Genomic DNA, 18973 nt, shown 5'->3' with positions numbered 1-18973 from the left:
CTAACCCTAACCCTAACCCTAACCCTAACCCTAACCCTAACCCTAACCCTAACCCTAACCCTAACCCTAACCCTAACCCTAACCCTAACCCTAACCCTAACCCTAACCCTAACCCTAACCCTAACCCTAACCCTAACCCTAACCCTAACCCTAACCCTAACCCTAACCCTAACCCTAACCCTAACCCTAACCCTAACCCTAACCCTAACCCTAACCCTAACCCTAACCCTAACCCTAACCCTAACCCTAACCCTAACCCTAACCCTAACCCTAACCCTAACCCTAACCCTAACCCTAACCCTAACCCTAACCCTAACCCTAACCCTAACCCTAACCCTAACCCTAACCCTAACCCTAACCCTAACCCTAACCCTAACCCTAACCCTAACCCTAACCCTAACCCTAACCCTAACCCTAACCCTAACCCTAACCCTAACCCTAACCCTAACCCTAACCCTAACCCTAACCCTAACCCTAACCCTAACCCTAACCCTAACCCTAACCCTAACCCTAACCCTAACCCTAACCCTAACCCTAACCCTAACCCTAACCCTAACCCTAACCCTAACCCTAACCCTAACCCTAACCCTAACCCTAACCCTAACCCTAACCCTAACCCTAACCCTAACCCTAACCCTAACCCTAACCCTAACCCTAACCCTAACCCTAACCCTAACCCTAACCCTAACCCTAACCCTAACCCTAACCCTAACCCTAACCCTAACCCTAACCCTAACCCTAACCCTAACCCTAACCCTAACCCTAACCCTAACCCTAACCCTAACCCTAACCCTAACCCTAACCCTAACCCTAACCCTAACCCTAACCCTAACCCTAACCCTAACCCTAACCCTAACCCTAACCCTAACCCTAACCCTAACCCTAACCCTAACCCTAACCCTAACCCTAACCCTAACCCTAACCCTAACCCTAACCCTAACCCTAACCCTAACCCTAACCCTAACCCTAACCCTAACCCTAACCCTAACCCTAACCCTAACCCTAACCCTAACCCTAACCCTAACCCTAACCCTAACCCTAACCCTAACCCTAACCCTAACCCTAACCCTAACCCTAACCCTAACCCTAACCCTAACCCTAACCCTAACCCTAACCCTAACCCTAACCCTAACCCTAACCCTAACCCTAACCCTAACCCTAACCCTAACCCTAACCCTAACCCTAACCCTAACCCTAACCCTAACCCTAACCCTAACCCTAACCCTAACCCTAACCCTAACCCTAACCCTAACCCTAACCCTAACCCTAACCCTAACCCTAACCCTAACCCTAACCCTAACCCTAACCCTAACCCTAACCCTAACCCTAACCCTAACCCTAACCCTAACCCTAACCCTAACCCTAACCCTAACCCTAACCCTAACCCTAACCCTAACCCTAACCCTAACCCTAACCCTAACCCTAACCCTAACCCTAACCCTAACCCTAACCCTAACCCTAACCCTAACCCTAACCCTAACCCTAACCCTAACCCTAACCCTAACCCTAACCCTAACCCTAACCCTAACCCTAACCCTAACCCTAACCCTAACCCTAACCCTAACCCTAACCCTAACCCTAACCCTAACCCTAACCCTAACCCTAACCCTAACCCTAACCCTAACCCTAACCCTAACCCTAACCCTAACCCTAACCCTAACCCTAACCCTAACCCTAACCCTAACCCTAACCCTAACCCTAACCCTAACCCTAACCCTAACCCTAACCCTAACCCTAACCCTAACCCTAACCCTAACCCTAACCCTAACCCTAACCCTAACCCTAACCCTAACCCTAACCCTAACCCTAACCCTAACCCTAACCCTAACCCTAACCCTAACCCTAACCCTAACCCTAACCCTAACCCTAACCCTAACCCTAACCCTAACCCTAACCCTAACCCTAACCCTAACCCTAACCCTAACCCTAACCCTAACCCTAACCCTAACCCTAACCCTAACCCTAACCCTAACCCTAACCCTAACCCTAACCCTAACCCTAACCCTAACCCTAACCCTAACCCTAACCCTAACCCTAACCCTAACCCTAACCCTAACCCTAACCCTAACCCTAACCCTAACCCTAACCCTAACCCTAACCCTAACCCTAACCCTAACCCTAACCCTAACCCTAACCCTAACCCTAACCCTAACCCTAACCCTAACCCTAACCCTAACCCTAACCCTAACCCTAACCCTAACCCTAACCCTAACCCTAACCCTAACCCTAACCCTAACCCTAACCCTAACCCTAACCCTAACCCTAACCCTAACCCTAACCCTAACCCTAACCCTAACCCTAACCCTAACCCTAACCCTAACCCTAACCCTAACCCTAACCCTAACCCTAACCCTAACCCTAACCCTAACCCTAACCCTAACCCTAACCCTAACCCTAACCCTAACCCTAACCCTAACCCTAACCCTAACCCTAACCCTAACCCTAACCCTAACCCTAACCCTAACCCTAACCCTAACCCTAACCCTAACCCTAACCCTAACCCTAACCCTAACCCTAACCCTAACCCTAACCCTAACCCTAACCCTAACCCTAACCCTAACCCTAACCCTAACCCTAACCCTAACCCTAACCCTAACCCTAACCCTAACCCTAACCCTAACCCTAACCCTAACCCTAACCCTAACCCTAACCCTAACCCTAACCCTAACCCTAACCCTAACCCTAACCCTAACCCTAACCCTAACCCTAACCCTAACCCTAACCCTAACCCTAACCCTAACCCTAACCCTAACCCTAACCCTAACCCTAACCCTAACCCTAACCCTAACCCTAACCCTAACCCTAACCCTAACCCTAACCCTAACCCTAACCCTAACCCTAACCCTAACCCTAACCCTAACCCTAACCCTAACCCTAACCCTAACCCTAACCCTAACCCTAACCCTAACCCTAACCCTAACCCTAACCCTAACCCTAACCCTAACCCTAACCCTAACCCTAACCCTAACCCTAACCCTAACCCTAACCCTAACCCTAACCCTAACCCTAACCCTAACCCTAACCCTAACCCTAACCCTAACCCTAACCCTAACCCTAACCCTAACCCTAACCCTAACCCTAACCCTAACCCTAACCCTAACCCTAACCCTAACCCTAACCCTAACCCTAACCCTAACCCTAACCCTAACCCTAACCCTAACCCTAACCCTAACCCTAACCCTAACCCTAACCCTAACCCTAACCCTAACCCTAACCCTAACCCTAACCCTAACCCTAACCCTAACCCTAACCCTAACCCTAACCCTAACCCTAACCCTAACCCTAACCCTAACCCTAACCCTAACCCTAACCCTAACCCTAACCCTAACCCTAACCCTAACCCTAACCCTAACCCTAACCCTAACCCTAACCCTAACCCTAACCCTAACCCTAACCCTAACCCTAACCCTAACCCTAACCCTAACCCTAACCCTAACCCTAACCCTAACCCTAACCCTAACCCTAACCCTAACCCTAACCCTAACCCTAACCCTAACCCTAACCCTAACCCTAACCCTAACCCTAACCCTAACCCTAACCCTAACCCCAACCCAACCCAAACCCTAACCCTAACCCTAACCCTAACCCTAACCCTAACCCAACCCCAACCCCAACCCTAACCCCAACCATCACCCGCATCCTCAACAACTAGCCTCTACTCCCAAACAACTAAATCAACCCTCTAAACCGAGGGGTAACCCTGTACCCCCAAACGACTAACCCTCAAAAACCAGACCACTATATAAACCCTTTAACCATAAACGACTAACCCTCTACACCCAAACCAGTATATAAACCCTTTAACCATAAACGACTAACCCTCTACACCCAAACCACTATATAAACCCTTTAACCCCAAACGACTTACCCTCTACACCCAAACCACTATATAAACCCTTTAACCATAATCGACTAACCCTCTACACCCAAACCACTATATAAACCCTTTAACCCCAAACGACTTACCCTCTGCACCCAGACCATTAAAGCGAAACATGCAACCTCAATTCACTAACCCCACAACACTTACCCTTTAAACCCAAACCCACCAAATGTGAACCTGTAACCCCAAACGACTAACCCTGTCAAGCCAGAACACTAAATCCAACCATTTAACCGTAACCTACCTACCCTCTACACCCAGACTACTAAAGCGAACCCTTTGACCATAATCGACTAACCCTCTAAAGCCAGACCCTAACCCTAACCCAGAACACTAAAGCGAACCATTTAAGCCTAAACCCACTTATCCCTAAACACTTACCCTCTAAACCCAAACCCACTAAATGTAACCCCAAACGACTAACCCTCTAAAACCAAACTTCAAAATCTAACCCTTCAACCCTTCAATCCTAACCCACCTACCCTCTACACCCAGAACACTAAACCGAACCATTTAACCCCTAACGACTAACCCCTTACACCCAGACAACCCACTAACCCCAGAACACTTACCCTCTAAACCCAAACCCACTAAATGTAACCCTGTACCCCCAAACGACTAGCCCTCAAAAACCAGACCACTAAATCCAACCCTTTAACCCTAACCAACCTACCATCTAAACCCAGAACACTAAAGCGAACCCTTTAAACCCAACCCAATAACCCTAAGGCGAACTATTTACACGGAACCATCTAAACCCAGACCACTAAAGCGAACCCTTTAACCCTAACCCACTTACCATCTACATCCCGACCACTAAATGTAACCCTCTAAACCCAGAACACTAAAGCGAACCCTTTAACCCCAAACGACTAACCCTCTACACCCAGACAACTAAATCAACCCTTTAAATCTAAGCCAATCACCTTAAGGCGAACCCTTTAAACCTAACCCATTAACCTGAAGGCGAACCCTTTAAACCTAACCCATTAACCTGAAGGCGAACCCTTTAAACCTAACCCATTAACCTGAAGGCGAACCCTTTAAACATAACCCATTAACCTTAAGGCGAACCCTTTAAACCTATCCCATTAACCTTAAGGCGAGCCCTTTAAACCTAACCCATTAACCTTAAGGCGAACCCTTTAAACCTAACCCATTAACCTTAAGGCGAACCCTTCAAACCTAACCCACTAACCTTAAGGCGAACCCTTTAAATCTAACCCATTAACCTTAAGGCGAACCCTTTAAACCTAACCCATTAACCTTAAGGCGAACCCTTCAAACCTAACCCACTAACCTTAAGGCGAACCCTTTAAACCTAACCCACTAACCTTAAGGCGAACCCTTTAAATCTAACCCATTAACCTTAAGGCGAACCCTTTAAACCTAACCCATTAATCTTAAGGCGAACCCTTCAAACCTAACCCACTAACCTTAAGGCGAACCCTTTAAACCTAACCCACTAACCTTAAGGCGAACCCTTTAAACCTAACCCATTAACCTTAAGGCGAACCCTTCAAACCTAACCCACTAACCTTAAGGCGAACCCTTTAAACCTAACCCACTAACCTTAAGGCGAACCCTTTAAATCTAACCCATTAACCTTAAGGCGAACCCTTTAAACCTAACCCATTAACCTTAAGGCGAACCCTTTAAACCTAACCCACTAACCTTAAGGCGAGCCCTTTAAACCTAACCCATTAACCTTAAGGCGAACCCTTTAAACCTAACCCACTAACCTTAAGGCGAACCCTTTAAACCTAACCCATTAACCTTAAGGCGAACCCTTTAAACCTAACCCACTAACCTTAAGGCGAACCCTTTAAACCTAACCCACTAACCTTAAGGCGAACCCTTTAAACCTAACCCATTAACCTTAAGGCGAACCCTTTAAACCTAACCCATTAACCTTAAGGCGAGCCCTTTAAACCTAACCCATTAACCTTAAGGCGAACCCTTTAAACCTAACCCACTAACCTTAAGGCGAACCCTTTAAACCTAACCCACTAACCTTAAGGCGAACCCTTTAAATCTAACCCATTAACCTGAAGGCGAACCCTTTAAACCTAACCCACTAACCTTAAGGCGAACCCTTTAAACCTAACCCACTAACCTTAAGGCGAACCCTTTAAACCTAACCCATTAACCTTAAGGCGAACCCTTTAAATCTAACCCATTAACCTTAAGGCGAACCCTTTAAATCTATCCCACTAACCTTAAGGCGAACCCTTTAAACCTAACCCATTAACGTTAAGGCGAACCCTTTAAAACTAACCCATTAACCTGAATGCGAACCCTTTAAACCGAACCCATTAACCTTAAGGCGAACCCTTTAAACCTATCCCACTAACCTTAAGGCGAACCCTTTAAATCTAACCCATTAACCTGAAGGCGAACCCTTTAAACCTAACCCATTAACCTGAAGGCGAACCCTTTAAACCTAACCCATTAACCTGAAGGCGAACCCTTTAAATCTAACCCATTAACCTTAAGGCGAACCCTTTAAATCTAACCCATTAACCTGAAGGCGAACCCTTTAAACCTATCCCATTAACCTTAAGGCGAACCCTTTAAACCTAACCCATTAACCTTAAGGCGAACCCTTTAAACCTAACCCATTAACCTTAAGGCGAGCCCTTTAAACCTAACCCATTAACCTTAAGGCGAACCCTTTAAATCTAACCCATTAACCTTAAGGCGAACCCTTTAAATCTAACCCATTAACCTTAAGGCGAACCCTTTAAATCTAACCCATTAACCTTAAGGCGAACCCTTTAAATCTAACCCATTAACCTTAAGGCGAACCCTTTAAATCTAACCCATTAACCTTAAGGCGAACCCTTTAAAACTAACCCATTAACCTGAATGCGAACCCTTTAAACCGAACCCATTAACCTTAAGGCGAACCCTTTAAACCTATCCCACTAACCTTAAGGCGAACCCTTTAAATCTAACCCATTAACCTGAAGGCGGAACCCTTTAAATCTAACCCATAAACCTTAAGGCGAACCCTTTAAAACTAACCCATTAACCTGAATGCGAACCCTTTAAACCGAACCCATTAACCTTAAGGCGAACCCTTTAAACCTAACCCATTAACCTTAAGGCGAACCCTTTAAACCTAACCCACTAACCTTAAGGCGAACCCTTTAAACCTAACCCATTAACCTGAAGGCGAACCCTTTAAACCTAACCCATTAACCTGAAGGCGAACCCTTTAAACCTAACCCATTAACCTTAAGGCGAACCCTTTAAACCTAACCCATTAACCTTAAGGCGAACCCTTTAAACCTATCCCACTAACCTTAAGGCGAACCCTTTAAATCTATCCCATTAACCTTAAGGCGAACCCTTTAAACCTATCCCACTAAACTTAAGGCGAACCCTTTAAACCTAACCCATTAACCTGAAGGCGAACCCTTTAAACCTAACCCATTAACCTTAAGGCGAACCCTTTAAACCTATCCCACTAACCTTAAGGCGAACCCTTTAAATCTATCCCATTAACCTTAAGGCGAACCCTTTAAACGTAACCATCTAAAGCTAATTTCCTAAACCGAACCTTTTAACCGCAAACTTCAAGCTTTAAATTTAAGCTTTACGGCCAAATCACTACTTCCACCACGGAAAAGAATGTTTGGCAAAGTTAGATATACATTGCTATTAACTGCAATGCAGGTGTGACACGTTTATCGGGGTCAAAAATAAAACGTGGAATGAACAAAGTTTGGTCGAAACTAAAGAGGCAGCAAACCTCAAATTATTGCACATGCTCGGGCTCGGTATCAACATGGTTTCTGGCGTATATATTTACCTATTTTAAGTCATCTCTTAAAAATACTGCTTTAAAACTGATTCTCGCGTCTACTAAACTGCCAACTGCTTAAATAAGCGCAGCTAAATGGTTAGAAATGTCGAGTGTTATTGGATTAAGATTCCCGATCAACGTTTTTCAACGCATTGTTCTGTTTGTTTCAATAATTTACCCAATTGACAATGGTCATGACGACGTTTTGTATCGAATAAGACGTCGTAAGCTTTTTGCATAAAATATCGGAAATCGTTGTATCGAGGTATGCTAGACATTCCTAATAAGTAATACTCCGGGTGGCTACGGAACCTTAATACCCCAATTTAGTTGATCTAAAGGTTTCATCATCTTAAACTTTAAATTTATCTTTAGAAAATGGGGGTTTGAAGTTTAAACCTTGAAATGCACATCAACAAAAAATTACTTTCTTTCAAAACATACGAATTGCATGAAAATCACGTATGGATTAATATTAAAAATCATAAGCCAATTTGAAATCTTTTTGTAAACCTTCAGAATTACATTTCTAAATTAAGATTAAGATTGTAGCCACCCTGAGTTTGCTTGACAGCAAAATATAAATTAAGTTGAACAACACACACCTGACTAGGTTGCTTTATGCAACAACGAAACTAAAAACAAGTAATTCATAAATATATAACAACAAACACTAGAGGTTAGTTAGTGGTCTGGGCAGTTTAACAAGTGGCCTCCCTCCTAAATGATGGTAAACTGTGCTAAGAGTAAGAGCTGATTTGCATGTAGAACATCATTCCTTCAGCCCTCTTTGCAAGATGATATGATGGCGGTCAACTTCTGTTCAACCAGGAAGCTGAAATACAAAGCAAAACTATAAACTTACTTAACCAAGCAATTGTAAATATCTAAAAGAATTGACGATTTAGAGCAGGGTGGTTCAAGATTGCCAGCTTCTGGGGTCAAACACAGCAAGCTGGTTCAAGATTTGGGGGGCAAAAAATATTAATGCATTGTTCCAATATAATGTCATTGATCAAGATAATTTTGGCAGAAAAAAATATAGTTGCATTTTTGAGAATAAGGATGTTTACCAAAAGGTCTGCGAGAGGATTAGGAAGAATGCAAGAAACATCATTTGACGATGTTCCATAACAGTGCTTATTTGTCTACTGGCGAGATGATGAAACGTAAGCCAGGGTTAGGTTTAAAAACTCTGCATGGCAAAAAAACCTGAAAATGTAATTTAGCTAATAACCTTATTTCATACCGGTACCCAACAAACTTACCGGACAGTTCCCCGACCAGGTGGTTCATCAACAACAGCTCTTTCCACCTTGAAAGCATTTCAGCACTGACGTGTTTTAGTTTTTCTTTCTGCAATCTCCAGAAAAAAGGAATTTCAATCGGCGCTGATTACTCGTGAGGTCACGTGACGGCTGCAGCAGCCTTAAGCATCGACACATTTAGTATTTGGGTGGAGGTGTGAAAGCAAAGCTGTTCGACAAGCTATAATATGTTTGGGAAATGTAAACTGTGCTGGTAGTAATCGTATTTATTTGCAAGTAAAATGAAAATTAAAAGCATTTAATGTTTGTTTTTTATAAAAATATTACTTTATAAACAAACTGTATGACTGCTGTTTTGGTTACATCGCTAAACGTGCAGCTAATAATGGAAGAACGTACCTTGGTCCAGCCAAGAAGAAAAAAATAAGCGTGTGAGGATTTGTCTTTGTAAAATCTCTCCGCGATAAATTCATGAAAATCGAAAAAAAAAGAAAAACAAAACACAGAAGTAATAGAGTTTTACCCACAAATGTTTTCGTATTTTTATTTAAGGATGCCCGAAATATCGAAGTGGTAGTATCGGTGCGAATAGCGTCCATTTCAAACAATTCAGACATGGTTTGAAATAACTTTTTTATGAAATAGCTAATAGCAATCACGCATTTTGTATCCATGATCCGTTCAACGCATTATTCATCATTTTCATGTTAAAAGAAAAACTAAAGTTAGTAAATTTGTTGATGTAATTAACATCTTACTAAAAAGGTAATAAACATTAAGTTGTGACGTTACTAGGAAAATCCCATTTGTGACGCAGCAATGCCTCGCACACGTTTGTCGTTTATCGATTTAATCAGCATGAGACAACCAGATGGCGGCGGTTAACCTCTCGTTGGTAAAAGCGTAAAATTAAACGAAACTCATCATTTATTTGTGAGAAAATATTTGTGTTAGAAAGGAAGTGTTGCAGAATATAGCCGAGCACGATCCAAACCAAAATCAGAACGAGTTTAAAAATATTAAACCTGACCCCGAGCCTTATATCAGTTTACATCTTGAATTTTATTCTAGAGTTCTGTTAGGGCAACGAGCAAATCGCCAGGAAAAGAAATGTATCTATCAGTTAACAGCAAAACAATCGTGGACGTGGTACCCATAAACACTTAGAGTACCATTGCATGTTTTCGTTACAGTGGCATGTGGCTTTACACGTGTATAATAAGTAGTCTATATTAAATATACAGCTATATTTGATCGTTGCAGTAGCATATGGCTTTTATACAACTTATATTCGATAGTTGTAGCAGCATGTGGTGGAGTGTTGTGCGATGATCTTATCGGGTTATCGGCTGCTTTCTACAGAAATGGGATTCAATTTAAACATGGCGTTCAGGCAGATTTTACATGGACAACATGCCAATAGGGTCGTAAGTCGAGACAACATGCCAATACGGTCGTAAGTCGAGACAACATGCCAATACGGTCGTAAGTTGTTTGGGTTTTTTTACTAAAGATTTGATACACAATTGCACGATGTTCATATTGTCCGGTCGCGCAACCAAATCGCTTATATGTTTCGCTTTTTTTATTGCAAGATGTTTTAAATGCACGCCCATATAACTGCTCATATCTCGTACTGCTCTGCTGATCTCTTCCAGCCGGTTTCTGCTCGACGGGTTTGGCTCGCTCGCTAACAAATCAGGAAAACAGGCTTAGCAGCAGAATGTGAGAGTAATTTGGCAGCAGGGTTGTCCAAGACTTCTAACACGATCCCCTAAGCTGCTGTTAAAGATTAAAGTCAGTTATTGCACGAGATTAACAGTCGTGAACACCATCAGCAAATGTAAAATGTTAATCAAACACTCGTATTAAACTACGGCTTGTTTCACGATTCCCGGGGTTTCCCCAAAAGAAAAGATCGACTAGTGTGCAAACCCAGGGGAATAACCAGGGGTAAGCCCCAATCTTGAACTACATACGAGCAAACGATTTGAAGATTGTATTCCACGATTAAAAGCTTATTGCACGAAGTTCACCAATACTGAGCGCCGGTCAAAGTATGCTGTGCAGGATGCGCACGAAGCGGTGTGCGTCGTCGAAGTTGTTGTAAAGTGGGACTGGTGCGACGCGGATCGAGTCCGGCTCCCTTATGTCGCAACAAACGCCTTCACGCTCAAGTGATTCGTAAACCTGAGCAACAACATGCGTATGACGTCATCGGATTTAAAATTGGGTGTTTGTTGCCAGTAGCAACAAGAACACGTGTGGGGAATCACCTGTTTTACGGGGCGACTGAACTTGAGGGTGAGTTGGCAACCTTGCTCCGGGGGGGTTATGATTTCTATCCAGCGGCTCGAAGAAGCTGTTCTTTTAAAATGATGCTCGATCAAGAATCGCAGGTACCTTAAAAGAACTTACATCTCAAGTTGTTGCAAAACATTACAGATAAGAAGGTTATTGCGCAATAATCGACCAACCCGGTCAACAAGACGCTCTTCTTGCGCAACTCTTTCATCGAGGTTTTGTTGAAGACGTCCAAACTTGCGCGAACACAAGCGACCAGGACTGGGGGAGGGTTGGTGACCCGGTAACCTTTCACCCCAGGGGTCAGCTCCATCTTGTTTGACATCTTGAAGCGGCTGCTGAACTCGTGGCTCCACCAACCTATCCGCAAACAACAACATATCTAATTTACTAACAACAGACTAAACAATATGTTGGCTCCTACTACTGCTTACCGCTAAACTTGGGGAAGTTGTTGTGTTTGTGCTTGTTGTGCAAATATGCAGCAGCGATACATCCAGGGCCAGAGTTGAGGTACTTGTAAGTGCACCAAGCCGCAAAATCAACCTCCCAATCATGCAAGGAAAGCTCGATGTTGCCAACCGCATGCGCCAGATCAAACCCAACCTAAGCAACACATGGGGGGTCAATTAATTGGTGCAATGTGGGGTCACTGAACTGGTGCAATTTGCGACAATGAATTGGTGCACTTTGGGTTCAATGAAGTCGTACACTGTGGGGTCAATGAACTGGTGCAATGTGGGAACGATGAACTTGTACACTGTGGGGTCAATGAACTGGTGCAATGTGTAGTCACTGAACTGGTGCAATGTGGGGTCAATGAACTGGTGCAATTTGCGACAACGAACTAGTGCACTTTGGGTTCAATGAAGTCGTACACTGTGGGGTCAATGAACTGGTGCAATGTGGGAACGATGAACTTGTGCAATGTGGGGTCAATAAACTTGTGCAATGTTGGGTCAATGAACTGGTGCAATTTGCGACAATGAACTGGTGCACTTTGAGTTCAATGAACTCGTACACTGTGGAGTCAATGAACTGGTGCAATGTTGGGACGATGAACTTGTGCAATGTGGGGTCAATAAACTTGTGCAATGTGGGGTCAATGAACTGGTGCAATGTGGGAACGATGAACTTGTGCAATGTGGGGTCAATAAACTTGTGCAATGTGGGGTCAATGAACTGGTGCAATTTGCGACAATGAACTGGTGCACTTTGGGTTCAATGAACTCGTACACTGTGGAGTCAATAAACTTGTGCAATGTGGGGTCAATGAACTGGTGCACTTTGGGTTCGATGAACTCGTACACTGTGGGGTCAATGAACTTGTGCAATGTGGGGACGATGAACTTGTGCAATGTGGGGTCAATTAACTCGTGCAATGTGGGGACAATGAACTGGTGCAATGTGGGGTCAATTAACTCGTGCAATGTGGGGTCAATGAACTGGTGCAATGTTGGGTCAATGAACTTGTGCAATGTGGGGTCAATGAACTTGTGCAATGTGGGGTCAATGAACTTGTGCAATGTGGGGTCAATGAACTCGTGCAATGTGGGGTCAATTAACTTGGGCAATGTGGGGTCAATAAACTCGTGCAATGTGGGGACGATGAACTTGTGCAATGTGGGGTCAATAAACTTGTGCAATGTGGGGTCAATAAACTTGTGCAATGTGGGGTCAATAAACTCGTGCAATTTGTGTCAATGAACTGGTGCAATGTGGGGTCAATAAACTTGAATATTGATTGGGTCTAAACCCCTGCTCTCCAACCTTTTTAGGTTTGGTAAAGCCTTAAATTTGTTGTGAATAACTCATGACCCTGCTTACTCTAAAGGTAAACTGAGGTAAAAAGCAATATGAAAAGCATTATGCATGTCAGTATCATCATGTCAATTATGTCAATTAACTTACTTGATTATTATGTAAATTAGCTTTATGAAATTGCCGTTTATTTAAAAAAAAAATTAAAAATGTAGCTTAAATTTGCATGGGATAAAGTTTTATGTTCATAAACTGTTAATATCAGTATTTTGGCATCATTAAGAAAATATCTTAAGGGACAAAACACTCGAACCAACCATCCATAGTTTGGTGTCCCTGACATAAATAAGCAATCATCCTCACCATAGCTCCAACGCTGTGAGCAGCTTTAGTGATGCGCTCCATGTCAAACACTTGCCCATTGTAATACTGTACTCCTGGCAATAACACCACAGATATTGATTCCCCCGCAGAAATTATCTCGGAAATAATCTCATCCATGTCCCAGTACTCACAGCCCTTGTAGGACAGAAAGATTATAAAGGTTTTTTTAAACATAATTCAATAAAATTGACACAGAATGTGTCACTTTTAACTATAGTTCGACCGATATATCGGTATCGGTAAATGTAGGCCGATACTTTTCCTGATATTTTAGTATGAAAATATGATATAATTTTTTCTCTACAATAATCAACTTACCCATTTTTTAATGAAAAAAATTTGGGGGTTAGCATCATGCCAACTAAATTATTAACTAATAACTCTTTGTAACTTTGTCAAAAAAATTGTTGCTAAATATATTCTTCAGCAAACCTTTTCTATACACAACTTATAATATTTAGAACTAAAATTATAATGGAGGAACCTTTTTCCTGTTAAGGAACACCATGCTTGTTCCGGGGTCAAAGCCCCTTTGTTTTATTTGTGACTCAACAATGTAATGATCAGATGGAAAGGCTCTTTCTTCAAGCAAGATTTTATGTCGTGTTTTTGTCGGTTGATAAAAAGATACCAGTAATAAATGAAGGTTCACACTAAGTCCATTCATAACAACAACCTAAAAAGAAAGTATTTGATAGTAATATATATATATAATTTTTCTTCTTTACTTATAAAACATATTGTGTGGCATTATGCAATAAGATTAAAATCAAATGCTCAGTGTTTTATTTACGACTAAAAAATGTTAACTCAGTGGTTTACTTCATCATTTTGTGCGCCGACGAGTTTTGCCATATCTTGAGTGACGTAACTGTCGCAGTTAGATGAAGGGAGTTTCCCGTGGAAATAGCAGTGATGACCCTTCATGGACCAGCTCGACAAAACCTGGGTAAGCAACAGTAATCGAGACTAAAAAAACAATATAGTATGATTACTGGGAGCCGATGTTTTGTTACATGAGAATTGCCACAATCATTTTTATAATTAAGGTCTATCCATAAAAGCTGGCAAATTTGGAGTGACAATAAACATAAAATCAGTCATTTAATGTAAGTAATAATACAATAACCATGATGAAAAGTAACGTTATAACAAAAGTCAGACAATTAAAAATATTTTACAGCTAAACATTGTAAAACTTTAAAACCTGGTTTATCTCGCTTTCAGTTGATTTTGGCTGAAGTCCAAGTGAGTTTCCGCAGAGATAAACACATTTCTTGCCTTTTGCCTCTTCCCTATTAACTGACAGATGTACACAAGTGGTCACAAGAACGATTAATGTTAATTGATTATTATATATTTCGACCACAAAAGTCACCGTGGCATTAGGTATATTAGGTTCACTTTAACATGTACTATTTCTATATCTAATGCTACTTACAAATTCAAATAATTTTCTAAATTTTAATTTACCTTCTGGAAATTCCTGGACATCAGGAAACAAAAATTCACTTCGAAGATTTGACAAAACGTCTTCTGAATCTAAATGTTCTTTAAATTCTTCACTTGTAATTTCAAGTTCAGTTTTTGCCGAAAGGTTTAACAAAAAATCATTAACAGTAGGAACTCCGAACAATTCCTGGCAGGACATTGCTATGAACTTAGTTTTAAATCTGCAAACAAAATATTGCTCATTAATGGTTCAGTTTGTTTGCACCAAATCATAAATGGTCCTAAAAACTGTCAGTGTTGCGTGCTTAATTAGCAACCGGTGATAATTTTGTTGTGCTAATTAAGCACGTAACAGTCAGTAAGGCTTAAAATAAAAATTAAAAAGTTAATTTTGCCATGACAAAATATTTAGTGAACAACTTTGTTAATAAACTACATTAAAACTATAAAACCCCCAAAGAACTTGGATTAACAAAATCCTAACATTTTGCCAAAAGAAGGCACACGCTTGCTTTGGAATGAGTTGTTTATTGCTACTGTAAGGTCGTGGTGTATTACAAGAACCCAATCTGATGTAAATAAAATGTAGTGTGCACAATTATCTCTGTACATTGTATCAGCTCAGCGTTTCTATATTCGGCGTCTGTATTTGCGTCACTTCCTGCCAGATCGTTAGACCTTTCAGAATGAACACCAACCGCGACACGGAACCAATAAAATCACTTTACAAAACACCGCTGTGTTAGCGAGTTTGTTTATTAGGTGGTTAGTTACCCTTTAGTAAGTCTGGTACAAATGTCGATGCAAACACGAATTGTAGCGTATTTCATCCATTGTTTGTGAATTTAGCTGAAAGATGATGAACTGGCAAGGCGACCAACCCTTAGAGCAGTGGTTCTTAACATTTTGTCAGCCGCGCTCCCTTTGGTAAATTTCCTATGCCTCGCAGCCCCCTTAAGAAAAGCGATTCGGCATTTTTCAATTAAATATCACTGAAACAACATGAAAATAGTAGCTTAATGTTGATCGCGCGAAGCGCAAAAAGAATTGAGTTTTATTTGGTTAAATTGACTAAACTGTAATTTAGGAGACTTTTTTGCACTGGGCACAAAAGACACATTGTTTTTATCGAGCTGATTTTGATACACGTGTTGTGAGGGCATTGACTCCACAGCTGTAAGGCTGCAAAGAATACACGTAAAAATGTCAAGCGCAAAAATTAAACATTGCAAACATTGCGTTATCGCGTTTCAAAAGATGTGACGACACACAATACAACGGCAATATTGCAAAAACAATACAGATTCACGCGAAAAACTTCGAGTCCCCCTGTTGCTCGCCTGTTACCACATATAAATATGGCTAAAAATACTTCGAACGAGGTATAACTTTCATCGTGTATATATATATGTTAGCAAAATTGTAATTAAATAGGGCCGTTATACCTTTCATGATATGAAAGCATTCAATTGCACTCAAAGAGCATATGTGCTAAAAAAGGAGGTTTCAATCCTATCTCGTCTATATATAACAGCACAAAATGACTTAGGTTGTTTCGGTTTTTGTTAAGATCAACTCAAGCTAAGTTTTACCATTGCAAATCTACAATTTCCCGAGTCCAGAAACAGTTTTTTTGTACTTATACACTCAGTGCAAACCAACTTCACCATTACAATAAAAAAAGAACACTAAAAAACAACAGTTCAGTAGTCGATTTACTGTGGAAAATTGTTTACTTAGTGACTATAGGATGCTCCTGAACTTTTCACCCATTTGTAGTTGGTTCACCCCTGCACAAATTTTATTCACCCTGGGCTGAACCATTCACCTGATTAAGAAACACTGATGTAGCCCACATGAAGTTACTAGCATGCAGAGAGTAACTTTGTAGAATAACCTTTTGCGCCAAGGTTATTATGTTTGCTATTTAGGGAACCCATTTAATGTGGACTAGGCGATGTAATTTGTTTTCGCGTTTCTGAGATTAGCACCTTACCCCTTCGAATTGGTATTTGAAATTCGAACTGTGTTTTAAGACGATATTTTTTGGCTTTGTACGTTTTGAAAAGTGTTTTATATTTTTTTCTTTTTGTGACATCGTGTAGTACAATCATCGTGTAGTACAATCAGCTACCCCTGGAGTTGTTCGTTGGCCGCCAAGACAAGGAATAACCCTCTTCGCTCTATTGAACACCACGATCGCCAACACGTGCTGTTTCCATGTTGCACAAATGTCAGACGTTCTGCGGTTGCTGGTCGACCCGTGATCGGATCCTGGGAAGATTTCAAAGAAGAAGCGCGGCCCAACGAACTGCTCGGAACCTTTTTCGTGTTCCTCGGGGTAGCTGATGAAGAGAGCCCAGCATCTGTGTTTGTTGGTTAAGGTGTTTGTTTTGCGCGTGCTTTCAAAAAGTCTGTTTAAAATTGTTCTTGCTATTTCCATTTTGCCCTTTACATCCGGCCTAGCGAGGCCGTTAACTGACCAGTAAATCCCTAACGCATTCGCTTTTCCTGGATGTTAGTTTTATTCGATTTTTACTACAAACCATATACATCAAAATGCTGGCGAGACTTGTTTTTACTGCGCTGTAAGCCATTTTATTGAAAGCGAGCTATGCTGAATTATGTGAATCTACAATAAATCTATAAGCGACCTGACAGTATGCACTTTGAAATGCAATGACAGTCAGGGACGTGCAGTCAGGGGAGGCAGGTGAGGCACTGCCTCACCTGTCTACATCTGGCAAAGCAAAAGTTATATCAGTTAATCTCTACCGCAAATTTTACGTTTCTATACCTAAAGCGTGCTTTATTTTTTCTTCTATTTTGTTGCGTTATTCATATCAAGCGTTCACGCGGTCAAAATCATTGAAATACGCGAAGAGAGGCAGCGCCAAGTCGTGCCTCTGTTTAGATCACAGAAGTGCTATGCATTGCATTATGCGTGCCTTTTTCTTTCGCTAATTCTCTCGGAAAACATGATGAACGATTTAGCTATGATTTGAGTCATGCCTCAATTGTGACGTTCCGGCTATGAAACCTTTTTTCGACCAGCTTGAATGCCCGGTTGCCCGCATAGTACGTGTACTTCTTGTAGTGTAAAGCTCTAAAGTTGAAGTAATAAATAAATGCAGACCTGTTGCAAATTTTAAACTTTTGCATCAGACGACTGGACAAAAAAATAACACTCAACTTTCAAAGAGATTGGTTAAAAAGGAGTATATGTGTAGCTGTCATAGGCGTAGCCAGGGGGGCCATGGCCACCCAAAAATTTATAAATATTGAACTCTTAATAATAATTTGTTTTGTAGCTTTTATGAGCAGTAACCTACCACAACAGTTGATCACAGGCATGCCACACCTTCGATTGTCATGCGCTGTTACGTCATAAACGATGTAGTCATATTAATACGTTTGCTATATTAATGTATAGTTTTACTACTTTTTAGTCGTTTTGTTGTTGATCTCTGAATGGTTTTTGAGTGTATTTATTTCTTATTATTACCGGTACGATACCGTTTTTGTGGTTGTTAAAGAAAAACGTGACTCGAAAAAATGTGTGCCTCACCATCTAGGAACCTCACCGCACGTCACTGATGACAGTATGTTTAGTTTTAATTTAGTGGAGTTCAGATAGTACGGTGGTCATGTCTCCCTGTTTAAATGTACAGTGCTATGGCCTCAGTTAGCAAGTAAGGCGCTTTGCATTGACAAATGGCAAGAAACAACTAAACAGTAACAATGACCATTAAACGCCGTTATTTATCTTTATAGCAAGTGTGACCCGCGTAGACATTTAGCAAAATACCCTCCGCGGTTTAAAGGTTATACAGGCCTGCTTAAGAGTGTTCAATCAAAATTCCTAATTATTGCTACACTATGAGGTATAACCTAAAGTTATAGGCTTACACAAATATGTGGTAAAGAGACAAACTTAATACACATATTTTCTAGTTCTTTGGCCGTCCCTGAAAAGTCTTTCATAGAATCGTGCTAGCCTATACTCGACCAGGAATATAGAATTAAACTAAGAATATACTTGCAAACTAACGTTAAACACAATAATAGCCTTTTGACCTTTTAAAAAAAAAACTGTTACTAGTAACGCAA

General features: G+C 41.5%; 1 protein-coding gene across 1 annotated transcript; it reads right to left on the bottom strand.

Annotated features, from left to right (window-relative positions):
• Positions 1-11014: 11014 nt before the first annotated feature.
• On the bottom strand, positions 11015-15062 carry LOC146137127 (kynureninase-like). Its single transcript, XM_083396335.1, has 9 exons — positions 14885-15062; positions 14619-14713; positions 14234-14356; positions 13896-14087; positions 13391-13546; positions 11701-11872; positions 11440-11626; positions 11239-11365; positions 11015-11152 (listed from the first exon to the last, which is right to left on the bottom strand). Exons 1-9 carry the CDS (start codon positions 15060-15062, stop codon positions 11015-11017), a joined length of 1368 nt encoding a protein of 455 aa, XP_083252461.1.
• Positions 15063-18973: the final 3911 nt, after the last annotated feature.

This window comes from Ascidiella aspersa, chromosome 8, assembly GCF_963924565.1.
Source record: "Ascidiella aspersa chromosome 8, kaAscAspe10.2, whole genome shotgun sequence".
In the NCBI taxonomy this organism is placed as follows: Eukaryota; Metazoa; Chordata; class Ascidiacea; order Phlebobranchia; family Ascidiidae; genus Ascidiella; species Ascidiella aspersa.
This window is presented reverse-complemented; position numbering and strand designations above follow the sequence as displayed.